Raw genomic sequence first — 27,088 nt, 5'->3', positions numbered from 1 at the left:
TCATGGCTAATATAAAGACCATTATTTGTGTCTTTTTGGAACTTTCATTAAAGAAAATATACTTACCTTCAATAAATTCAAGGAATGGAAAAGAATAGAAGGTCCTTATTGTGCTGTCCTAACTTAATAGCATTTTTCAGTTCTTATTCCTAAATAAACAAACAGTAAGTCTAGGATCTCACTAATATTATTTCTACCATTATAATACAGGTAAGCACTTTGATATGGATGCTGTAGCGATTTGTATATCTCTAAAGAATGTGTGTTTGCACATACATGTATATTAATATAAGTACAAGAGAGTATCTTAGGTAAATTGTTGAATTTCACTACATTCTATTAACGTTGTACTAATCGAAACTAAATGGTTGTAGCTAAATACCTAACAATATAATACCTACCTATGGATAAATTGAGAATATCAGCTCATTTTCTTGCTAGAATGTCAAGCTAAGACAAACATAGGGCCTATTCGAAGTTTCCTAATTGATCTCATTTTGACATCACTCTGTCTGAACTTTTGTATCTATTCAATCTTACTCAACTTTTTTGGTACGTCTTTGTAACCTCAAAAATATTAATCAAAAAGCAGAAATGGCCTTCGAACTTGTAAATAGGATTGTATTTTTTTGTATGTGGCGTACCTTACTCTCAATAAGATTAAGAAATTTGGAATTCAAGTCTAAACTCATTTGCTTGCTTAGATCTGTGAACGAGCATGACACACGAGTTGCGTCATGTCTTTGCTCTATTCATATTGACGAAAAACGGACATTCCAAGCCGTAGCACACGTAACGGGCGTAGCATTTAAAGGGTCCTTTGAACGCTACGCTCTACGACGTACCTCACGTAGTATGTACACTTTCTACGCACATTCGCGAGTTCCACGCAGCGATTCAAATTGCCCGATTAATCGAATAATAGATCTATTAATTGACGTATCGACCGACCTATCTTAAAGTTCGAATTAGGCCGAAAATGACCTACATCTTGAGGTTAGACATTTGTTCAAATAAAATCGCAAGGAAGCGCATTCAAATCTCAAAATAAGATATTGTTTTGGGTGATCTTATTTCAGACTTTTAATATCATATTAAAATTTTTTGATATTAAACGTTAAAATCTGAATGCGCCCTTAGTTATCTACGTACATACGAGTAAGATTGAATACACTGTAATGCTATTGTATGAGCTGAGTGTAACGAGAAGACTGAATGCGGCATAGTATTTATAACGTGTAGGTAAAAGTATTAAGTATTGTATTTATTTCATTAGTCATAGCGCGGTGTTGCCATACCGACTGATTAGTTAGAGAACTACGGTCGATTGGCATGGTAACACCTTTATTTAATTGCATTATCTAAAGACATCGTTATCTAAGTAACTTGTTGGTTGTTCGTATCGCTATCATAGACGTAGTAAGTTGACACTTTCTTCAGCACCCAGTCATCGAGGCGCCGGGACTTGACAACTTAGTCGCTGTCCGTAAAATCGCACAAACAATAATTAACACACATCGTAAACGACAAATTACTATTAATATAGAATATAGACCGACCGCTTGAATGAGTCCTCGCCTGCGCGGTGCGGGGGCGGCGGGGTACGAGTAGGACGACGTGCGGGCGCCGGGCGCCTGCCGCCCGCGCTGCCCCCGCCACCCTTTAGTCCTCCTACCCCGTCCCCCCGTACCGCGCAGGGGAGGACTCATTTAATCGGTCGGTCTATACTCTATTAGACATCTACGTGCTACGTGCAACATCCAGTGTTTTTTTAACTTTATACAGTGAAATATCAGGACAAATGAACATTTTCAAGTCGCCGGCGCAGCGTCCAATTCAGTTCCTAAGTATTTAATCTGATGTATCTCATTGTACTTTCATTTTCATAGTTTAATACGTGTATTTGTAGTTCTTAATAAGTGTAATTTTTGAGAAATACTAGGTATTTTGTTATACAAATATCTATCTTTACATATAATAAAAGTATTTGTGTGGATACTTTGTTTTATTATTTAGAGAACAAGTTGATAGCGATAGCTAGGAAAACTTGTAGCTTTCCCAGTATCCAGAAATATCTACTATTACCATAACAACTTGTACAAATGTGAGATTTCAAGTTTCATTTTCTTGCAAATAAACTATAACGTAAAAAAATCGCAATCGAAATCGGTTCATCCGTTTGAGAGCTACGATACCCCAGACAGACACACGGACAGATATTGGCGTCAAACATAACACCCCTCTTTTTGCGCAGGGGTAACTTCTACTGACGGGGTAAGTTGCAGAAGCTGTTCGCTAGATATACGGCGGCCAGGCTTTGGAGGACTGACTGAACTTTAAAAAAATAATGATTGAAATAATAAATATAATAGTTTTGATACGAACATGAAATGATTTGCAATTATTAGTTATCGTTAAATTATATTGAGATTCTTATACCTAATCTAAAAACCGCTCAAGCCAAATTACCTAGAGGTCGATTCTAATTTAACAATTTGTTACGGCTTCAAACTGGTTTTGATACGACCTTGACGCCCGTCTTGGCGCTCACCTCACGCACGACTAGCGATGTGCCGTTACCGGTAAAATACCCAAGGTGGTAAAATACTCAGTAATGTTACCGGCCTACGACGTAAAATAACCGTAGCTCGTAGCAGTGTTTTCCGCTACGAAGTAAAGATCCTGCGTTATAGTTTGACCGTAGGTGGCTCGGTGTAATATAATGGAACCACGGAAAGCAGTTCAAGTGTTTTTAGTAGATCCCGAGTGTTAACATGTAAGGTCATGGACCATACTGTAGCCAAGATGACAGTCGTACATGGAACAACACCAAACATAAACATGTATCGGAATGACAGATGCTACGTAATGTCGCGTGACTAGAGTCAGTCCATGAAAAGTCTGCAGCGGATTTGATAGGCCACGCAGTGCACGTGTTATTTTTAACGTCAAACTTCTATGAAATTATGACGCAAAAATGACACTTGCACTGCGTGGGCTATCAAATCCGCTGCAGATTTTTCTTGGTCCGACTCTATTTCCATTCCATACATTAAGTTTCGATTGGCGTTCTCTATCAACGATTATCATCTTATAGAGCCCCAGGCGACGAAAATGAAACAAGAACTTTTCGTAATAATTTTATTGAAAACGATAAAACATTCCCATAATAATTAATCGTTCAAAACGTAACATGCATTTACATACTTATATTTGTTTAACATAAATCGGTACGCAGCCGCGTGCGTCAACAATCATACATATTATTGTAATTTATTTGTTCTTGAAAGACATTATGTGGTACCGGTGGCAGTACTCGCCGCCCGCCCGCCCGTCGTGTGTGTGTGTGTGAGCCTTTAATGATTCCCATATTGTCTTAGGTTCAGAAATTACTTGTGGTGTGCAGACTTATCAATAATCGCAGTTACACTTTTGTGAAGTAACACTTTATTATATAATAATAAATTTCAACAGTCAATTTTCTACAACCTATACTGTCACCACATACGTGCCGCACGGAGCTCACATGGCACACACCTAGACGGCTACCGCGAAATTGTAACTTGATTAAAGGATATTCATCTCCGTCGCTCGTGCAATATTTGAGTAACATACGAATGTTAATGTTCGCGATAGCCCTGGGCCCGGGCGGCGTTACAGTTACCTCTACTTACACTAGTTAACATAGCTAGTATATCGTATTGTATTGGCAAGACACTATATAGTAAAGTTGGCACAAGCCGCGCGCGCCCCGCGACGCGCTGGTGCTACATTATATCTATGTGACAGGCTTTATATCAAGATAGTCATACTAAGGTACTGCGGCCAGAACACAGGGGAAAGTTGACATGAAAGAAACAATTTTATAAGAATTTTTATTCAACGTCGGTTGGCAAATAAGCATACAGTCACTGAAATATTTAGTAACAGTCTTAGTAGAGGACGCTGTCAGATCTGCCGCTAAAATTAAATTGAATTTTCACTTTTCCTGCCTTCCCTCCTTCAGTACTTTACTACAACTGTTTTCTGATTAGACTCCTAAACTACACGCGATATCGTGAGGTATGGATCTAAGTAACTTCTGCTAGTGAACTTACATTGTACGTATGTGGATGTAGTATGCTCTACTTTTATTTTACTGCCTATAGTAAGAGATTTAAGGATTATAGTTTCCATAGATAGCTGCGTTTTTACAGACGACGTGAAAAACAGTGAAAAATATAGGTATCTAATGGTAAAAACATGGTAATCTCATTGGTATTATTCTTTTATCGTTTCCAGCATTAAATAATACTTTTGTCGTCAGTTGACAGACCACTGGTGAACCTACTAATAATCAGTCAGCCAGAGCATTGGCTGATTGAGCATCATTACTGAAATCTGATATTTAGGGTATTTTGTTTAAGATCTTAAATAAACAATTTACATAGACATTTCTGTAAAACTCAAAACCAAAAATGAACGAACAATGTCGGTTTGTGCGAGCCGCGGGTGCGGGGCGCGGGGCGCGGTCCTTACGTCTACCTACACTTAGAAAAGCACTGTAATGGCGGCGGCCGGACCATTAACAATAGATAAAATTCCATTTCCAACAGTAAATAGCACTTGTGATACCCCAGCTTCACAACTAGTTGAGCAGAGGCCACGTGTAGTTAAGTAATGACGTGTCTGCATGTTTCCACTTGAACTGTAAAATTGAGAGTAGAATATTAACTAGTTTGAAATTGTTTTTAAGAGTTACCTTATATATTTTAAACGCGTCTACCGTTTTCCATGTGGATCTATATTAATTTTTTTAATTTCCTAGATACTAAAGAGTTCGATTGCCTTACTTTCAGTACAAAATTGGTACAATAGCAAATTGGTTGAGTGGTAAATTGGCCACTGAAACTGCTTACAATGGCTAAATGATTGAGTATAACGTATTTCTTTTCGTTATATTATTTTAAGATTCATATGGAGTAGACTATAGACAAATATGTCAGCATGTATTAATCATTCCTTCACATGGCGACCTCGACAGGCATATAAGGCTACGTCATTACCAACCACGCGTGTGTAGTCGTGTAGAGTTTGGTTTGTGCGGCCGGCCGCCGCCCGCGCCGCTGCAGCGCACTTGTACACACCATCATATTATACATGCTCTTTTATCAATATACTAGATAATCTCTACGTACGACTGACCCAAGCGTTAATAACAATCCTATGTTACAATTAGTAAATTTGTTATTTAGAGAAAAATGAACCTTATCAGTAACCCTTTCAATCTGCATCATACAATACGGCACGTTATTTTTTGTCACATTTGACCGGTTCGAGTCCCGACTGAGGCAAGCGATTTTTCATAAATCCTTAAATGCAGAATTTATTGTTTTTAACCCTTTGACCGCCGTTGTCCGGTATAGAAGACAACGATAGAACGATACGCTGGCGCCGTCGTCTTGTATACAAGACACAAATTCAACCACTGAGTTAATGTGAAAATAATAACAATTGCAATTTCATTTACACTCGTGTTCATATTTAAGGTCTTTGTTTTTTCATTTATTTGCATTTTAAGCCGCTATATAAATCCCTTCTTTTATAATAAGGCATTTAAAAAAATTGCTCCAATTTTCAACATTTTTCATGTTCCTCGTCGCCGTTGTCTTGTATAAAAGACAGCTAGGGATGGGAATGTTAACTCGATATGGGAATTTTTAAAGTAAATATAAAGTCAGAAATATGTTTTTATCTAAGTATTTGAACACTTGCTAATCGCCAATTTTTTTCAACGAATAGTAGGTATAACTACTTACTAGAATACGTAGAACGAGAGTCAGACAGGCATAACTATATTTAAAGTTCAGGCAGCTTCTTTAGTTCTATAAACTAGAGTCAGACAAGTAAATTTGCCCTTGTAGATTGTGGACTATTTAATTGCAGAAGAGATAAATAAAAAAAATAATTGATGTTATTTTATAGCTTAGTGGGAAGGGATACACCGCAGCGACCGCTTCGCACAAGAGTGGTACAGGGACATACCTGTTTATCAGACTATAGTTTTTAGGGTTCCGTACCCAAAGGGTAAAACGGGACCCTATTACTAAGACTTCGCTGTCCGTCCGTCCGTCCGTCCGTCCGTCCGTCCGTCCGTCTGTCACCAGGCTGTATCTCACGAACCGTGATAGCTAGACAGTTGAAATTTTCACAGATTATGTATTTCTGTTGCCGCTATAACAACAAATACTAAAAACAGAATAAAATGAAGATTTAAATGGGGCTCCCGTACAACAAACGTGATTTTTGACCAAAGTTAAGCAACGTCGGGCGGGGTCAGTACTTGGATGGGTGACCGTCTTTTTTTTGCTTTTTTTTTGTTTTTTTTTTTGCATTGTGGTGCGGAACCCTTCGTGCGCGAGTCCGACTCGCACTTGCCCGGTTTTTTGTTATAACATTGAAGTTAATAATGTGTAATTTTTTTATAACAAGTCGTTGAACTTTTTTTTGATAAGAGTTTACCTATGTTAATGTAAACCAAACTGAAATTATAATGATAGATTCTAATTCCGGAATAATATCTTCACTCATTAAAAATTCAACCCACGTGTAATTTTCACTAAAACAGTTCCGGTATATTGACTTTATCGACACATGATGCGCAGCTTTAACGTTACGCCAATAAAGTTTACGTACCGACAAGCGCTTACGCCGTTGACCTAGAGACTATTATTACTTGATCCGCGCGGAAACAGTCCTTGTCGATCTGCACTGCGGGCAGTCCATGCGCGCCGTTGTCTTGTATAAAAGACTTTTCGTACAGCCTAGTGCGGCGATATCACGTCTTGAATCGACATTGTTTAGTGGTTGTTTTTTATGTTAAATCCCTATAATTTAAACATTTTCGGGTGTAAAACATATGTTTAATTTTGGCAATTTGGAATTAAATTAAAACAGGATAAGAACAAAGCTAAAATAAAAAGATATTTACCATAAATTGTAAATATCGATATCACTATTTGCAATCCCTAAACTTTTTATTAGTTGTTTACTTAAAATTTGCTCTGGCGTGTGAGTGAACGTCTTTGCGGACTAGGTCCGGCGGCCAAAAGGTTAAAAACAAAGGAAAGTCTCCTTTACACAAAATGTGCTATTTACAATATTTAAGGTAGTTGCCATCCATGTGGCACTCGATTTTGCCACACTGTATAATTATACGAGTTTTCCAACGTAACACAGAGTTGTTATGCGAGGTAGATCAGAACGTACGTAGCTGAAAGGTACTAGAGTTAATAGCTATAGTTGGCACCCTCTAATTATTGGCACATCTTTAAAGCTATAGATCTGTAAGTATTGCAGATCTAACAATATTTATAATACTATCTTAAAGCGACTCGAACTCTTTTATAGCAAAACGGGACTAAGATAGTCGCTTTTATATAGACATTTGGGCAGTGTTGAAGAGAATCGTTTCGACTGAGACAAGCCCCGTTTTACTAAAAACACACAGCAATTTTCAAATTCACGCAACGTCCACTGTTCGGACATTAGATTGTGCACGAATAGCGTGTACAAGTGTAGCTGGAGCGGCTACAGCTATGTCCACAACGCCGTCCTTTAATGTCATCGAGCACATTCAAGTGTTGCATTCATCAAAATTAAACTACTTAGGGCCAGTTGCACCAACCACATTTGACAGACTGATCAACGTCAGCCGGCGCGCCCCGGCGCTTTACTATGAAACTTTCCATACATAAAAATTTAGCGAACTCTTTAACGATACGAACACTTTGGTGCAACCGACCCTTATTCAATGGAAGTTTCCTCGTCTCGTCTCGTGTCGTGGCGCAAAATGTGATATTGAATGGCGTCACGTTCCAATGGCAGTTTCTTTCTGCAGGTGATTCTCTTGTAATGTAGGTACTGTATTTACTATAGTAAATCATCCGATATAATAAAGTATTTCCAACGATTCGCCAACACCAACATCACGTGACCCGTCAGCCCCGCTCGCAGTCCAACATCGACGGACTGCTAATGTCAGTGACGTCGCCATGACGTAGGCGCTCGAGACTTCAATACACTACAGCTATAATGTAGCAAATACTCATTTAAAGCAGCTGATGAGCTACGTACTTGTTTAGATTCAAGCTCTTATTCTGTGTTAAAAAATAAATTAATAAAAGATCAAAAGATACAAAAGACAGTGAGGTCATTTCAATTCAATATTTCGCGCCTCAACACGACACGAGAGAATATTCTCGTTCGCTTCACAGAATTATAATCCACGCGAACGCGCGCGGAAAGAGGTATGCGTCACGTTGAATGCACTCTATATAGCGAATGCTTTAGTTGCACACGGCGTGGACACAGTTTGTGACTACGAGCCTATCATAAGAACTAACGGGGCCGGGCACTATGAACAGTTGAACCTAGGGCGCTCTGTCCGCCGTCCAGAAAGTTGGCACTGATTGAATGACTGTGCAGCCGCAGCTTTGGTACTTATTACAACGCGGTAAGGACTAACCATTTGTGAAGGTTTGTTCATAACAACGTGGAACATTTATAGTCATAACAATGTTCGTTCTCGACTTCTGTCCCTTTATGTAGTTACAACTTTATTGTGAAAACAAGTTTGTGTATAAAGAACATGTCTTTACCTGAATTTCTTTCTTATAAGGTAAGTTAAGTATGTTGCTGTACTTTCAAGTTTCGTACTTATGAGGACGGCGGCGCGAGCTCGGGCGGCGACCTCTGCCCGGCCCCTGTCGGTAACCTCCTTAACTAGCGCTACTCTACTTACGACTATCGCGGAGACTGGCGGCGACGCCCGTCACGACAATAATGATAAATGTACCGCTCACATCGACTGGACTGAACTGTCAGTTGTCGGCTATAATAATATATTAAAATGGGTCACTCACTGATTTTTTAAATAGAAGATAGCTCGACACGTTTCGTTCCATAACGAGTATCTTTAACGGAGCACGCGTAGCGAGCAGTAGGAGGCGGCCCGACGTTATAGCTCCTCGTTATGGAGCGAAACACGTACTCGGACAATCTTCAACTTAAAAATACGTGAGTGACGCTTTTTAATATATTTAATATGTCCGTGTCTCACAGAAGTGTTATTGTAAAGTTGACAAGCCGATAATAATCGTTTCTTCCTTTCCATTATAATACCAATACGTCGGAACGGGACAAACAATTGTTGTCGGCTTGTCAATTCTAGTAAACGTTTATAAAAAAGGGGGAAAATGTCTGTAGACTTTATGAATCGGACATTCTGGCCCGGTCGACGTGGACCATACAAAACGAGGTAGTGACGTCGTGTTTGTCATGAGAGAAGATTTCATCTAAAAGATTTATTTCAGTCCACAACTGCAATTCTCATACAACATGTTTGTAACTCTGTTATCATAGTGCAGTCCACTCTGTCTGTCAAGCGAGTTTGTCATCGAGAAACAGTGACGTCACTATATTTATTTATGTAAAATATGTATCTACTCTCTTTATCTGTACGTATAATTTAACTATAACATGTTCGTCAAACGCTCCGACGCACCAAAATTGCCCGAGACTCCCGTACCATTGTCGACAACCATTCTTAAACTTTATTCCAAGGAGATAAGGTTCGTGTTGGCGTCTCGATCGGAGTCCATGTAATCAGAGTAGCACCTCTACCGAGATCAGTTGCGAGCAGTAAGTTGTGAGCGGGCCGCGGCCGGCTTGGGTCCATCAGAGCAGCACGTCCATGCGGCTGCCGCGCCGCACGAGCCGCGCGCCGCCCTCGCCGCCCAGCAAGTGGAACGAGATCGTCACGATCTGCTGACCGAAGTTCGCCTCGAATCTGAAAATGAGTAACGGTTTGTGACTCTCGTTTTATGATTTGTTTGGGTATGACTTTCTTTTATAACTACTCTATGAAATTTCGCTGTGCCCCATGTATATGTACACTAGTGTATGTATACTCACTCGGAGGCGATGTTGACGTGCGGCGTCTGTCCGACGGCGTTCTGCATGACGAGGAACAGCTTGGTGGCCAGCTCCAGCACGTGGCACGTGCGCAGCACCAGGTCGCCGCGCCGCCGCCACGCGCCCTCGCCCTGGAGTATCATGTTATATACTCACTCGGAGGCGATGTTGACGTGCGGCGTCTGTCCGACGGCGTTCTGCACGACGAGGAACAGCTTGGTGGCCAGCTCCAGCACGTGGCACGTGCGCAGCACCAGGTCGCCGCGCCGCCGCCACGCGCCCTCGCCCTGGAGTATCATGTTATATACTCACTCGGAGGCGATGTTGACGTGCGGCGTCTGTGCGACGGCGTTCTGCACGACGAGGAACAGCTTGGTGGCCAGCTCCAGCACGTGGCACGTGCGCAGCACCAGGTCGCCGCGCCGCCGCCACGCGCCCTCGCCCTGGAGTATCATGTTATATACTCACTCGGAGGCGATGTTGACGTGCGGCGTCTGTCCGACGGCGTTCTGCACGACGAGGAACAGCTTGGTGGCCAGCTCCAGCACGTGGCACGTGCGCAGCACCAGGTCGCCGCGCCGCCGCCACGCGCCCTCGCCCTGGATTATATTACGTTTAAAAATATGTACTACTGGGGCCGAATACGAGCGAGTACCCCTACTAACTTGTCATATGGTCTGAAGTCTTAATGGAAAACGAAAAGACGATTTGCAAAATTAAATACTTATTTCTAGTAAATTGTCTTAGAAAATATGTTCCTAGTTTACTAAAAAAAATGAAAATTACGCGACTACTCGTCGTAGGGCTCGATAATATGGGTGCAACTAGAGGCGGTCGCATACTGAATTTTTAGAGGATTACTTATGTGTGGTTACCGCGAGTTATTTTATATGTCCAATCTAAAGCTGAAGGTGTCCTGTGTGACTCACCGCAAAAAGGCACCCTGGCGCGAGCGGCGCGTCGCGCGACGAGCACTGCGACAGCTCCTCGCCCGAACTGTCGCCCGCCGTCGCGCCGCTGGCACACTGTACCCAACAACGCTATTACAGTGAAACCTGGTTAATTGGCACCTGGATAAATGGAAAACCTCAATAATTGCAACCAAAAGTCCGGTCCCGGTCCCTTGAGACCAAAAGGCCTCTATAATTGAAATTTTGGAACCTCTATAATTGCAATTTAAATTTTAGTGCTTTTCGTAATTTTGCCTCTATAATTGACCACATCGCAACTTAAGACCTCTATAATTGACACTGTGCTAAAAAAATCCGTTATTTTTGCTCTTGTTTTTACCTCTATTATTGAAACGAGTCTTACTTATTACCTCTGTAATTGAAATAATGTAGTTGTAGACAGCAGAAACAATATTTTAATAGCAATGATCATTTTATTTATATCTCCATCCAGAATTCAATTTATTTATTGGGTATCTATCACAGCCTGTAGTAGGTGAAATAGTTTTGATCAATAAAAAACAAAGTAGGTATGCCTTTTACATTCTAATAAAACTTTCTTTTACAATTCAAGGGAATTTTTTAAACCCAAATGATAAGAAAATAAAGTGGTAATTAATGTAGTGTAAAAGTGCAAGTATAGACAGAAGCAATATATAGACCAGAAACCCAGAACGTAAGCGTGTAAATCTACTTTAAATGGTTATTTGCACCTCCATAAAAGAAATTTGTCAGAACGCAACCTCTATAAATGAAAACCTCTATAATTGACACAACGATTTTTTGAACCTCGTTAATTGACGCGACCTGCTTAAATGAAAAACCTGGTTAATTGACAAAAAATGGCCGGTCCCTTGAGATTGCAATTATCCAGGTTCCACTGTACTATACAATACAGAATCTTGTAATGTAACTACACTTCAAGGGTCAGATGATTTAACTCGGTGTATGTAATTTGTATCTCCAGAAGGGATCTCGTTATTGCAAATAAATAATGCAGAATTTGGAAAACGAAGGTATTGGAATGTTTAAAAAAATATATTTCTTGTGGTCTGTAAATTTTTGCAGAGGTCTGTGAAGTTATTATCTGTTGTATCCAGACTGACCGCGCGCACGTGCACCACGAGAAGGTCGTCGGCGTGCGGCGACAGCGACAGCCTGTACACGGCGTGCGCCGGCACGCGCCGCTTCACGCGCAGCGAGCGCGCGTCCAGCAGCAGCAGCGCCGCCGTGCTCAGCACGGCGAGGCAGCGAGCCACGCGCCCTGATGAACGTGCCACCTGGTGGTAGATAACAAAACTTAGAACGATTGCAAATCGTGTAGTTTTGGCCACAATCGTGGCTCTAGTGTCAGTTTTCTTTGTCAGCTTCTAGAAGCTTCCGCCGGGAAACCATCTTCCTGTTTCCCAAAGATATGTTAGGAGCCCAAGTAGCATTGCAAGCTGTATATAAGCTGTATTGAAGTTTATTTGTATACTATAAGCTGTACAGTTAGGCTGTACAAAGGCTGTATAAGCGCTTATACAGCCCTCATAAGTTAAAAAAGGGCCCAAATTTTACAGCCTTTCGCGTTATTAGAGCTGTAGAGTAGCTGTATAAGCAATAGATAAGCTGCATTACAGCTATATTTCGGTGTAACAGGAAACCTTAACACTACAGATGATCTCTTATAAGTACGATATAAGAATATGAGTTTTAAATGAGTTTTTAAAAATGATTACAAGAGAATAATAATCATTTAAGAAACTAAAATGTCTTAATCTTGTTCATTCGTAATATAGTAATGGCGACAATAAAGTGTTATATAGTGGATGGTAAAAGTTAAAGTAAATATTATAGAGGACTTAAGTGGAATATTATACTAATGGTAAGTGCCGATTATTATTTATTGTGAACCTATGTATCTTTTCTGGCAAAATATTCACGCGCCTGCAAAATAACAAAGAGAAACCATAAGGAAAATATCAAAAATCGGTAAAGTTAGTGTTTGTTTTTAAGGTTAGAATATCAAAAAGTTTTATAAATATTAATTCTAAGGCTAAAGTTAATTTATTTTAGCTGGTAATCATAACACGATGTTAGTCTGCTAAATATTTGCAAATATTTCATTAATTATATTTACAAATACTTTTTTTTTTCATTGTAAAATGGCGACAATTTTTAAACAGCTTACAGGATAGTTGGAGAGCATTATAATCTTAGTAGCTGTGCTGTGTAATAAATGGAGTGTCATTTACAGCTTTTGTAATTAAAACAGCTTTATAATAGAAGATTTGTATTCGTTTGGCTGTATTTCGGTTCTCCGTACATAAGTTATAAGTCTCTTTAGAGATCCGTATAACAAATAATAAAACCCTTAGGTCCAAATTTATGTATTTGGTCTATTCTTCGTTCCATTTCATAATTTTCTAAATTATTAGTTTTGTTCATTACAACTTTCATTTTCGTGGTCGAAATATATACTTATACGAGTGGAAATTTATGCCGAAATAAGCGACTCTGTCAGTAATACAGAAAAAAGCTGTACTATAGCTGTCATTTATTCGTTTAGTTTTATAATACCCTTACAGACAGAAGTTATACAACTATAGTGCGTCAAGCAAATCTTGTCAGTAGCAATGTAAAGCAAACTAAAGAAGGGCAACACTCAAAGAGTAGTATTGCGCTAAGAAAAGCAGCAATGTACAATGTACATCGAACCAAAACTTTTTTTCCGCTGAGCGCGCCTTGTCACGTACGTCAATTCAAATTGTCACTCGCGGATTCTCTATTGAAAATGTTTGAAATTGTTATTAATACGTATGGAGGGACAATTTAAAAGCGGTGTGTGATGTTGATAAAAATGATTAACTAATTTGAAGATCTCAAAATAAAATTGTAAGTGGACTATGCCGTTAAACAAGAATGTATGAATAAAATCATTGCTTCAGAAGGTAGATGTCATACTGGATTTTCATATTTTATTAGATTTCTCAGTTGACACTGTAGGCATTGTAGGCACCTGAGCTTTAATTAAGCACAGTCTTATTTAATGGTGACACAGCAGAAATATCTCTTGAAATAGAATCGATTCAGAATGTAAACATTGTAAACAAACAAGATGATGGCTGTCATTCGCGATCCACATTCCACAGATAAATGAGATAAAACACAGATGACACGCAATTTTCGAATTATTCGAACACAGTGTTGCTAACCCGCGATTTTTCAAATTTGCCGCCGTTTGCTACTGACAAGATTTGCTTGACCCAGTATACTCCCAAGTAGCACAGATTTGCTGTATAGCAGCCGCATAATGAAGTAAGAATACGCTTGAAGCTGGAATAAAAAAGCTGCATAAGAGCTGTATAAGCGTCTTTTCAGCTTTTATTATATTTTATTAAATTCCCCCCTCCCCCCGCGGGTTGAGGTAGACGGACATAAATCACTCCGTGTTGTTAACTCGTTTTAAAATTTACAATGGCACCAAACACAGTGGAAAAACACATCCAAGAAACGCTCAAGCAAGTTAAAGTGTTGACAGAAAGAATCAGCGGCTTGGAACAACGAATTAGTGCACAAAATGATACAATTTTGCTACAAACAAAGCGAATTAGTGAGTTGACATCCATTGTAAAAGTTAACACTCCGTCTACCCCCACATCGCGGACATACAGTGAAGTTACAACGATTAGTGCGCAAGCGCCGGAGCCTAAAGCGCTGCAGCGCCCTGTGCGCCAAGCCCGTCTTAAAGCGGCCGCTTTATCAAGCGCTCAGCGCAAACTAAACAACGACGTCGCGCCCGCAGGCTCGCCGTTAGCGATGCCAGCCGCTGACTCGTCACCGAATACTCCCGACGAACAACAACTGACGCCCGGTGTGGCCACGAAAACACCGGAAAACATGAACCTTGACTCGGATGCAGAAACATATGCAACATCCGATATGGAAACAGCTCAGAAGGAAAAGAATGGCGCTAAATCCGAATGGAAAAAACATACTAACCGCAAAAAGAAAAGAACCCGATCAACGAGGACTGTCATAAAAGGCAATGGTTCTGTAGATCCAGATCTTAAAACTGTGGAGCAAATAAAACGTCTCCACGCATGTTTCTTTCGAGCCGATACTACTGCCGACAGTTTATTGCGATTCATGAAGAAGAAAAACCCTTCAGATGATTACATTGTTGATCAAATAAAACTGAAGCATAATCATTACGCGTCCTTCTCCATCGCAGTACCGTCTACAAAATATGACTACTTTATGAACTCCGAAATATGGCCGCCAGGTACTCAAATAAGCGAGTGGTTTCGTCACAGCTCCGGGCGAACGACGCGTTCGCCGAGTAATGCCGCCAACTTCGTGGCCACAACGTAAAATGCAAGATACGTCACTGCGCGCTAATGTTTCGATTCCGCAGCGCAAATACGTAAATACAAATACTTCGAGTAGCAATGTTATAAAAATAATGCACCAAAATGTGCAATGCATAAAAAACAAATTACCTACATTAACTTGCAGTGTAAAAAATACAAACCCCGAACTTATAGTATGTTCAGAGACTTGGTTGAAAAACAATGAAATACCGTGTGTGCGCCTTGACGGTTACTCGCTGGCCGATAGTTTTTGCCGTAAAAAGCGCCTACATGGCGGAGTGATAACTTTTGTCCGAGACGACGTACCTTTTAAACGCGTAGACATATCTTCGTTCACACAGGAATTTCATTGTGATTGTACTGCGGTTTTATTGACCTCATGTAATATTTTAGTCATAGGGTTATACAGAACCAATAATGGTGACTTTGATATATTTTTACGAATTATAAATAGTATTCTGACGTTTGTGACAAAGAAATATTGTAACATATTATTAGTGGGTGACTGGAATCTCGACGCGCTGGCACCATGTTCTAGGTATAAAAGACTTTGTGATGTTCTAAATTGTTTCCGATTACGTAACATTATAGATTTCCCCACTCGCATCTGCGGTGGGTCGAGCTCGTCCATAGACGCCGCCGCGACCTCGCTCGCCCCCGGCACGGTGTCCGCCGCCTCCCTCACCACTGGCATCGGCGACCACCTCGCGCAACTGGTAACTTGTCATGTACCAAATTTCGTTAGTAAAACTCCCTACTTAACTATTCGAACAAGAATTATAAACAACGAAACTAAGAGACTATTCCGTCAGTCACTCGAATACCATGATTGGAACAAGCTAATTCACAAAGGTTCCATGGATTTGAATGGCAAAATAACTAAAGTAATTTCAACAATCTTTAACAAATACGACACACATTTTCCGATGAAGATTAAAAAAGTTAAACCGAAAAACAATCAATGTAGGTGGCTTACACGTGAAATTGCAAATTGTCAACAAGAAATAATAGGGTACTGTGAGTTGTTGAAAAATTACCCACATGAAACCTTATTAAAAGAATGCATCAAAAATCACAAAATTAAATTTCAAAATCTTGTCATCAACACCAAAAAAGAAGTAATGTCAACTAGATTACAAAAAAGCAAAAATATTAAAAAAGAGGTTTGGACAATAATTAAGGAAGAGTCTAATAAGTTAACTCATAACTATAAACGTATTCAACTTAAAAATGAATTGGGCCCTATAGACGAAAAAGAAGTACCCGATACGTTTAACCAATATTTTCTAGGCGTCGGACAGCAATTTTCAGCATTATATCCGCCGAATGAAAATAGCGCATTAAAATACATGGGTGATGAAACAAGTTGCCGTTACGAATTACCACACATTAGCCCTACCTTGATTATTAATACGATCAGAATAAAACTATCCAATAAAAATAGCCCTGACCTGTTTGGGATTACCGGGAGTCTGATCGCAGAATACTGGGAACCTTTGTTACCAGTTATATGTTGCCTAATACAAGAAATGTTTTCGTCTGGCCACTATCCCGAAATACTAAAAAGATCAAGGGTATGTCCTATATATAAAGGTTCAGGTGATGCGCGTTTGCCTAATAACTACCGCCCAATTACGATAGTGCCGACAATTTCTAAAATTATCGAGTCGATATTAGCATCTTCTATAACTCGCTATCTTGAGAATAATTCCATTCTTTCGCCCCAACAATACGCCTACAGGAAGGAGCAATCTACAACCTCGGCCTCTCTGCAGCTAGTCAATAAGGTGGTGGCGTCTATGAATGAGGGATTAAAAGTGGCCGGATTACTGTGTGATCTATCGAAAGCTTTCGATTCAGTTAACCATAGCCTACTTAAAATTAAACTAGACATGCTGGGCATAAAAAACAAAGCATACAATCTGCTATCTACATTTTTAGAGGGTAGGTCGCAAGTCGTAGAGGTACAAAGTCCAAATGAAAAATTTAGGTCTTCACCGGCTTGTGTCACCGTAGGAGTGCCCCAAGGCTCAGCCCTGGGAAATGTTCTCTTCCTAATTTTTGTCAACGACTTGCCTAGAGCTGTCACAGAAGGCCAAATAATACAATTTGCCGATGACACAAGTGTCGTGGTGACTGGCAAGACATACATTGAACTTGAGTTTAAGCTAAATCTAGTCATTGAACAGTTGCAAGCTTGGTTTAACTCAAACGGTCTCAAATTGAACACTGAGAAAACAAAATGCATCCTCTTCAGTGGTCGCACCGTCAACTACCCACAACTGACTTTGTGTGGAGACATCCAGGTTGTTAGGCTCGTAAGGTTCTTGGGTTTCCAACTTGATAACACGCTTTCATGGAAGCCTCACGTCGAGCTAGTATGCAACAAGTTGGCTACCTCTATATATGCACTGCGTGAGCTTAGCAGACTGGTGTCGCCAAAAACACTCCTGCAGGTGTATTATGCCTATATACATTCCATCATATCCTACGGCGTTATCCTTTGGGGTAACTCATCGGATAGTAAAAGAGTGCTAATTTTACAAAAAAAAGCTCTTCGTATCGTAGCGGGTGTTCCCAGAAATACGTCTTGCCGAGATTTGTTTAAATCAAAAAGAATATTAACTGTATGCTCGATGTATATACACGATACAGTGATGAATGTGAAGCGAAACTTGAAAACATTCAAACGAGTCGATGAAGTCCACAATTATAACACACGAAACGCTCATCGCCTCACGAATATTCGTAAAAGGCTGGCGCTATGTACAAAAGATCCAAGGGTGATGGGACCATCTCTTTATGAAAAGTTACCTAAACGTGTGAAAGACATAGCCAGTGTGTCGGAATTTCAGTCCCAACTAAAGCAAATACTGCTAGGAAATACAATATATTATATGGATGAATTCATGAGACCTTAAACTATGTATTGTTTGTTAGAATATCCCGTATTTAATAATGTACTTTTGACGATCATAATATTAATTCTTATATATTAACATATTAATTTATAATGCAATGTAATATTATGAAATAAATAAATATCATATCATATCATATCATAATATCATTACTCTTAAATTTCTTCTTATTTTTCTTAAATCTTAAATTTGACGACCGGTCTGGCCTAGTGGGTAGTGACCCTGCCTGCGAAGCCGATGGTCCTGGGTTCGAATCCCAGTAAGGGCATTTATTTGTATGATGATACAGATATTTGTTCCTGAGTCATGGATGTTTTCTATGTATTTAAGTATTGGTATATTATATATATATCGTTGTCTGAGTACCCACAACACAAGCCTTCTTGAGCTTACTGTGGGACTTAGTCAATCTGTGTAAGAATATGTCCTATAATATTTATTATTTATTATTATTTATTTATTATTATTTAAATGGGCACAAATTAGGCAGCCTTAAGTTCACATAGCTACTTAAGAGCGCTGTAGCAGTAATTTAATGGAATTATAAGTGGCAACAGGAGTTATAAGAGGTGTATATTGACTGGGTAAGAGACCACCAGTTACCCTTTATTCAGCTAATATGTCACATGTGCACCCTAATACCGGGAAAGATTGACGTTGGGCTGAATAAAAGATAATTAATAACATACTTTTACACCTCTGCCTTAAAAAGCAGCTATTATTTAGTATAGTGACACTGGCGATGAACGCAGAGGTGAACATATTTATATTGAAGTAAAAACGTTAAGCGCAACGACGCCATAAGTCATTTTGTTAAAGTGTTTAGTTGAATGTTAGTACATGATCTTTTATATATTTACGCGAGAAAGATGTTTGGGGATGCAAGTTTATTGACATTATATATATACATTATCTAAGAAAATTTCAGTGCGCCACGAAAATAATCAGTATTTATTTAATTTAATGATATAAATAAGCTATGTGTAAAACTATTTCTGTGGTTTGGGCAGAATTATGAGATAAAAAGTTAATAATACGTTATAGGAAGTACTAAACTAATGATTTAGGTTAAGAACTCATGCACAAAACCTTTTTGTTACCCTTAAAAGTTGGAAAAGTAATTTCAATTTTGTAGGTTATCTACAATAAAATGGCGATCAATGTTAAAAAGCAACGTGAACCATTAAAATTCTAATATGCAGCATAAGACTGTTATATATCTGATAAAGATACTTAAGTGAACCACTATAAAGTCCAAGTCGTTATTTCGATACACTAGTGAACCTCTAAACAGTTATAAGGCATCTTGTGAACGTTTAAACAGCCGCTATGCAGACAGTCTCAATGGTAGTATAATAGGCTGCTTAGCGGTAAACATGTTCAGCGCTAAGCCGTATTATGCGCCACATGTGTTCGATTATACTTCTATTGGTTTCATAATAGTTCACTCGTTCTCCCTTATAATAAGTCAGTGAAATAAAAGCTGCTTAGCGGTAAACATGTTCAGCTATAAGCTGTATTATGCGCCACATGTGTTCCATTTATACGTCTATTGGCTTCATATTAGTTCACTCGTGCTCCCTTAAAGGTCAGCGTAATAAAAGCTGCTTAGCGGTAAACATGTTCAGCGATAAGCTGTATTATGCGCCCCATGTGTTCCATTATACGTCTATTGGCTTCATATTAGTTCACTCGTGCTCCCTTAAAGGTCAGCGTAATAAAAGCTGCTTAGCGGTAAACATGTTCAGCGATAAGCTGTATTATGCGCCCCATGTGTTCCATTATACGTCTATTGGCTTCATAATAGTTCATTCGTGCTTCCTTAAAAAGTCAGAACAATAAAAGCTGCTTAGCAGTAAACATGTTCAGCTATAAGCTGTATTATGCGCCACGTATGTTCCATTATACGTCTATTGGCTTCATAATAGTTCACTCGTACTCCCTTAAAAGTCAGCGTAATAAAAGCTGCTTAGCGGTAAACATGTTATGCGACAAGCTGTATTATGTGCCACATGTGTTCCATTATACGTCTATTAGGTTCATAATAGTTCACTTGTGCTCCCTTAATAAGTCAACGTAATAAAAGTCCACAATTACCTCCTTATACAGCACATGGCGTAATTTTATCCACTAAACAGACCTTATAACGGTTAAAGCATTTGATAACCCTTAAAGCTGTATAAAGTCGTAGCAAATATACCTTTATATCACTCTTTGCGTATTAATGGTAGTTTTCAGAGCCGTAATGCAGCGTTTAATCAGCCCTAAGCTATATAAATATCACTGAGATCTATTATACAGCTGTAGGACCACGAGTGTGCTCTTATAAGAGTCTTAATACGCACAGAGCGTTAAATAGAACTAAAAGTGAGTAGTTATAGAGCTATCTGTGCTACTTGGGCTATTCTTATAGGAGAGTAAAATTACGCCATAAGAAATAGCTTTAAAACGGGGTTGACAGATACATTTGTACAGCTACAAGTGCCAAGTGATACTACAATACAGCCTGTATACAGCTCTTACGATAAAATTAGCTTGTAGTGTTTCACAACACTTAAAGATTTAAAACGGAGTTGACAGATACTTTTATACAGCTAAAAGTGCCAAGTGTTACTACAATACAGCCTGTATACAGCTTTTACGATAGAATTAGCTTGTAGTGTTTCACAACACTTTTAGTTTTATAGTAGATTTTCTATATTCTGATAAAGCACCCCATGATTCCGCAGAATCCTTTATAATGATTTTATACAACTTGAGCTGTATAACGTCTGTAAAATACCTTTTATACAGCTTAAATCTTTTCTGACACTCTTATACGTCTCTTAAATCACTCTAAGTTCTAAATTGGCTGGTATATTGATGTTGCCGACACTTCCATGCTACTTGGGAGACACTCCTCTTTGTAGGCATACTCGGCTCCGTTCGGCCCAGCATCGCTCCGAGCAATTATTAGGGTTGGCAGAACTTGACGTCTTTTTACGTGCACGATCACAGATAAGATAATGACTTGAATTTTGCAAACCCTAAATAGCTGAAAAGGATAGTGCCTAGGACATTAGAAAGTACATTAGAAAAGGATAGCACGATTCGTCCCTGAACACACACATACACACACACACACACACACACACACACACACACACACACACACACACACACACACACACACACACACACACACACATACATATTCACTGTATTCTGGCAAATAAATAATTTGTATTTGTATTTGAATCGCTGTCAAACTTCGGTTTTGTAGAGTGTCCAGGCGCCATGCGCATAGGCGCGTAGGATCTAGGAGGCTTTCCCAGACAGATCTGTAGGATAGAAGCGGCGGCGCACCTTGCCGACGACGTCGGCGAACACGACGTAGCGGTCGTGCGGCGCGGCGGGCCCGCGGCGCCAGGCGCCCGAGGCGCGCAGGCGCACGTAGTCGCCCACGAACGGGTGCGCCACCGACGCGCCGTAGCGCGCCTTGCGCTCCTTGAACAGCACCGACGCCGTCACCTGCAAACGACCGATACTTCAACCGACCACGTTTCCTTCTTCACCACTCGGACGGTTGGCACTCCTCAACTGTGCGGTTCTCCGGAAACTTCCTACCTCGCACAGCTGTGGAATGAAATGTCGCATGCAGACCTATAAGACTTTCCGACCTTCACGAAAAGAGCGTACTCTCATCTTAGGGCCAGTCGCACCGACCGCATTTGACAGACTGATCGACGTCAGCCGGCGCGCCCGCCGCTTTACTATGAAATTTTCCATACATAAAAATTTAGCGAACTCTTTAACGATACGAACAGTTTGATGCGACCGACCCTTAATAGCGCAATGTAAGCGATAGAATGGCGCCATCTACTGTGAAATTGTCCGACTACTTACCTTCTCCCGCATCCTGTTTCTGGCCGTCTGATCGAAGGCCTGACGGTACACCTGGCACCGCCACCTGTGGTGCAGTCTCCGCAGCAGCGCGTCGGTGCGGGCGAGCAGCGCCGGGCGCTGCGGCGCGGGCCAGGCGGCGCACAGCGGGCTGCGGTGGCGCGCCGGCAGCCGCCGCCACAGCCCCGCCAGGTACTGGCGCCGCGCCGTCGTGCTCCACCAGCGCCAGATGCTCGCTGCGGCCGCGGTGCGCGCGCACACTGGGGCCGGAGCACCTGGGACAACAATTGGAGTGAATTGACGTTGGGGAAATCTATGATGATATGAATAATATACTAAAATGTTAAAAAGTTAAAATTTAAGATTCGTTATGTTCAAGTAAATAAAGTTAAAAGAGGGGTAAGAAAGATGCGACGATGGTTGATAATGGTTGCACACGATGCGAGGTATCTCTGTTCGCTATACTGAAACGCGACATACTTTCTCCCGTCAGCCTCGGCTGACTCGCTCGGCCGGGCTGCGCGCGCCGCGCGCGGCTGGCGCGCCACGCGCGTGCGATGACGCGCTGCGCGCGCGCTCGTCTCCTCTGCCTGTGTCTCCGCCACGCCGCTTGCACCGCTCGGATTAGTTCCTCTACTCTCGCTGACCGTAACGCTTCTAGCTCCCAAACCTGTACGACACGGCGATATCAACAAATAGATAAAGAATCGAAAATTCTCTTGTAATAATTTGTCATTCGCTTTATGATAGCGTACTCACAGTCCTCGGGCTCCGTATGAAGACCTTCGTCCTGCCGTAGGCGAACTCCGCGCTGGGGATGGGCAGCTTGCGCAGCAGCGCTCGGGCGGCGCGCACGGGGTCGGCGGGCTCGGCGCGCTGCGCATGCGCGGCCAGCAGCCCGTAGCGCGCCACCACGCCGCGCGCGCACCACGCCTCGCACCAGCCCGCGCGCCGCAGCAGCGCCATGTCCATGATGCTGACGTTGGGATACAATCACAACCAATAAATACTAAGTAGATCATTAGTAAACCTTATTTTACGTCGGTAGTTTAAATTTGTCAACATAATGACGTCGTTCCTCTTTGAAAATAATTTATTCAGTATTTCTCTTATTTATTCACATGGTAAAAATTGTGATGCGTCGCCAAAACCTGACATAAACGCCGAATGATACTCATTTTCCTTAAAAAAATATGCTGGAATGTAGACCGGAGCGACACAACTGGCACCCTTTGTCTGATGCCACACTCACCCCTGGGTGCGCAGCTGGTGGCGCAGCAGCGCGGTGTCGAACCGGTGCGGGCGCAGCGCGGGGTCGGCGCGCAGGCAGCACACCAGGCGCGGCGCGGCCGGCAGCCGCCGCAGCAGCAACACTAGCACCGTGTGTAGCAACAGGCGACACTCACCCCTGGGTGCGCAGCTGGTGGCGCAGCAGCGCGGTGTCGAACCGGTGCGGGCGCAGCGCGGGGTCGGCGCGCAGGCAGCGCACAAGGCGCGGCGCGGCCGGCAGCCGCCGCAGCAGCGCACCCACCAGCGCGCGCTGCCGGCACGCCAGCGCCGCCGGACGACGAGGCGAACCTGACACCAACATACACATGTTCAATGCGAGCTCATTTGGTGTACGGACAAAAAAGTGGCAGTCGTTATGACAACATTTGTAACTGTCGTAAAATAAATAATAATTGAATAGTTATAGAGGATACAGGAAAAATGACCAGAATGGACCTGCCGTGAATATAACAATGTTAACGAACGAAACTGTTCCCGGTGAGACGTCTGACCTCTGGGGTTGGGCGCGGCGCGCTCGGGCGGGAAGAGCGCCGCCAGCAGCGGCTCGCGCGCGGCCGCCAGCGCGGCGCAGCAGCTGCGGCACACCACGTCGCGGTTCTTGCTCACCATGCCGCGCGCGCTGTACACCACGGGCCCGGCGAAGTGGGTCACTCTGACACAAAAATACAATACTAACATTATCCAATTATTTTATTTATTTATTATTCGGAGAACCAACAGCTATCAATTGTACAATAGTTATGTATATAGATAACAGAAAGCCAATTATAGGTTCCCGCCAATAGCAACAGGTTAACAAACAAATGGTGGTTAGCACTAAATTTTACAACGTGTTACCACTAATATTCTAAAATACGTATACTTATTATATTATTCTACAATACAAAGCAATACTCTTTATGGTACATACTGAACTAGGAAAACAAAATTATTATTTATTTAAAAGATAATTACTGTTATATTTTAGAAAATATAGATTTACGCGTACCCCGCAGAACAGAACGTAGTTGTCGAAATAAAATGTTATTTAGTATCAAAAGCAGCAGAACTAAACATGCGCAGCACTCATACATTAAACGCACATGTAGGTTGTACAATGTAAAGTGCCAAAACGTAGACATATTTAGCAGCTCACTAAGATTGTTTAAAAAATTAGTTTTTTCTTCTTTAAAATAATAAACACCTGTATGACCAGCTAAATTAAGATTTCCTCACATATCTCGTCACACATACTAGTACATAATTACATATGCATGTCATTTATACTTAGTAATAAGTTTTTATTAAAATATTTGTTTAGATATAGGAAACTATAAGTCTATTACTAGAAGAATGTTACTCTAGTGTAGAGTAGAGAGAGTGGGGAGAGTGCTACCTCGAAGCAGTCGTGTTGTGATTTGCTCCGTAGAAATAAATAAGAAAAAAGTGTTTAAAGTGCCTAAATCAATAAGACTAATATGGATTTGTGTGAAATGTGCTGTAAGGAACTATATTTTGTGCGAAAACTATCCCAAATGTGCGTGAATTAACAGAAAACAGCAAAACAAAATGACAAACGTCTTTTTGCCGTTCAAATCTCACGCAAACATGTAAACATTAAGTAGTGTGTGTCAAGTGAATTGTCCAATCAGCGAAAAGAAGATTGATGAAGCCACTCCCACTACATCCGCACTACTAGAACGTCAATTTCGCCATCTACGTCACACGCTCGCTTGGTACAATGTGAACAATGCCGGTAAAATAACCGTTGAACGCCGTAGTACCAGGTTCAAATCCCGCGCTAGGACGTGTTGTGACTTTGTTTTTTTTTTTTATATATATCTTTTTTTAATTGTGCTTACTAAAAAAAAAAGAACTCTACCTATATTTTATTAGACTTAATTATCTTTTCTTTTTTACGAGTACTGCCTTATATATTTTTATTTCTAGTGACAATAATAGTGACATAGGTAATATTAATTGTTCAAGACAAATACGGTGTATATGTGATATGCGCTATGCGAACTATGGTATTTGCAAAGGATCTCAAACAGACTAATTGATGAACCCGCCAGCAACTCCGCCCACTTCAGATACACTCGCACTACTAGAACGCTAATTTCGCCATCTACGTCACGCGTACGATTGGCATAGTGTGAATTATACATGCATACAACGCTGGTGGCGTGGGTTCTAATCCCGCGCAAGTGACACTTACTTTTTTTTTTTTTTGTGTTTAAGTACTTGACTGCTTTTTGTGTTTTTTGTGCTTTAAAAACTTGACTGCTTTTTGTGCTTTTTTGTGCTTAAAAACTTGACTGCTTTTTTGTGTTTTCATTACTAAGTTAATGACAAAGACATTAATAGTGCTTCTGCCTTTTGCCTTATTTTATTTTATATCTAAGTGCCTATAAATATTATAACAAAGATAAATACAATGGAAACTACTAACAAATCTACTTCAAAACCAAACAGCCGGAAAATTGCATCAATCTGTCCAAAATGCAAATGCGCAGCAGATTCTAAGAATAGTGCAGAATGTTCAGAATGCAAACGAAAATTGCACTTTGACTGTGCGGGATTTCCAGAAAAAGTTTTTCGCCTAATGGAACCAACAAAACGAGAGAACTGGAAATGCAAGGCTTGTAAATCTAAATCTCCCATTATTCTAAGCAAACAGTCTTTACGGCCGTTACCCTCTCGGTCTCGAGTTACACCCACATCCACGACTACACGCACACAGCCAAGTAACGCAAAAGAACTTACATCAACACCGTCCACGGACAACGTGACCGTCAAAAGTCGGCCCAATACGCCTGTCGACTCTACCGGTGTAAATGAAACACCGTACACGGACAACGAGGCTGTCGAAAGTCGGCCCAATACGCCTGTCGGCTCTGTCGGTGTAATTGAAACACCGTCTACGGACAACGAGGCTGTCGAAAGTCGGCCCAATACGCCTGTTGACTCTACCAGTGTAATTGAAACACCGTCCACGGACAACGAGGCTGTCGAAAGTCGGCCCAATACGCCTGTCGGCTCTACCTGTGGAAATGAAACACCGACCACGGACAACGAAGCTGTCGAAATTCGGCCCAATACGCCGGTTGACTCTACCGATGCAAATGGCAATCCGCTCACGGACATCGAAACCGTCGAAAGACAACCCGATACGCCTGTCAACTCTACCGGAGCAAATGGCACACCGCCTACGGGCAACGAAACCGTCAAAAGTCAGCCCGATACTCCTGTCGACTCTACCGGTGCAAATAGCATAACGCCTACGGACTACGATTCCGCTAAAAGTCAGCCCGATACGCCAGTCAACTCTACCGGTGTAAATGGCACACCGCTCACGGACTACGAAATCCTCGAAAGTCAGCGTAATACGCCTATTAACTCTACCGGTGCAAATGAAACACCGTCGACGGGCAACGAGACCGTCAAAGGTCGCCCCAATACTCCTAGCAGTTCAACCTGTAACTCATCAATTGACTCTGAATTCACGACTGACCTTTTCTCTACATTATTAACGTCTGAAGACTCTTTCACTTCCGAAAACGTTCAAAACAGAAGTCTCCCTGACTTACGAAATGTTAATGAACAGAATATACAAGATTACGAACAAAGGATTTTGAACTTAGAAATTAGGCTTCAATCAGCTGAAAACGAAATCCAAAATCTAATTTGTGAGAATGGAGAATTAAAAAAACGTTTAGAAGGTAAAGAGCATACCATTAAGGGATTAGTTCGCATA

The 27,088-nt window shown here is 41.1% G+C and overlaps 1 protein-coding gene across 1 annotated transcript in view; it reads right to left on the bottom strand.

The window, feature by feature from the left end:
- Positions 1-10,381: 10,381 nt before the first annotated feature.
- Positions 10,382-27,088, bottom strand: part of LOC134672144 (unconventional myosin-Ib-like) — a 32,454-nt gene continuing 15,747 nt past the window's right edge. The window contains exons 14-22 of the mRNA XM_063530050.1: positions 23,788-24,004; positions 23,315-23,640; positions 22,822-23,038; positions 22,543-22,732; positions 22,066-22,337; positions 21,526-21,690; positions 12,011-12,184; positions 10,884-10,979; positions 10,382-10,553 (exon numbers count right to left, since the gene is read on the bottom strand). Of these exons, the coding sequence (XP_063386120.1) occupies positions 10,419-10,553; positions 10,884-10,979; positions 12,011-12,184; positions 21,526-21,690; positions 22,066-22,337; positions 22,543-22,732; positions 22,822-23,038; positions 23,315-23,640; positions 23,788-24,004 (1,792 nt within the window). The 3' untranslated portion in view covers positions 10,382-10,418. The remainder of the gene's footprint in view (positions 10,554-10,883; positions 10,980-12,010; positions 12,185-21,525; positions 21,691-22,065; positions 22,338-22,542; positions 22,733-22,821; positions 23,039-23,314; positions 23,641-23,787; positions 24,005-27,088) is intronic.

The sequence above is a fragment of the Cydia fagiglandana genome, chromosome 2 (assembly GCF_963556715.1).
Source record: "Cydia fagiglandana chromosome 2, ilCydFagi1.1, whole genome shotgun sequence".
Classification (NCBI taxonomy): Eukaryota; Metazoa; Arthropoda; class Insecta; order Lepidoptera; family Tortricidae; genus Cydia; species Cydia fagiglandana.
This window is presented reverse-complemented; position numbering and strand designations above follow the sequence as displayed.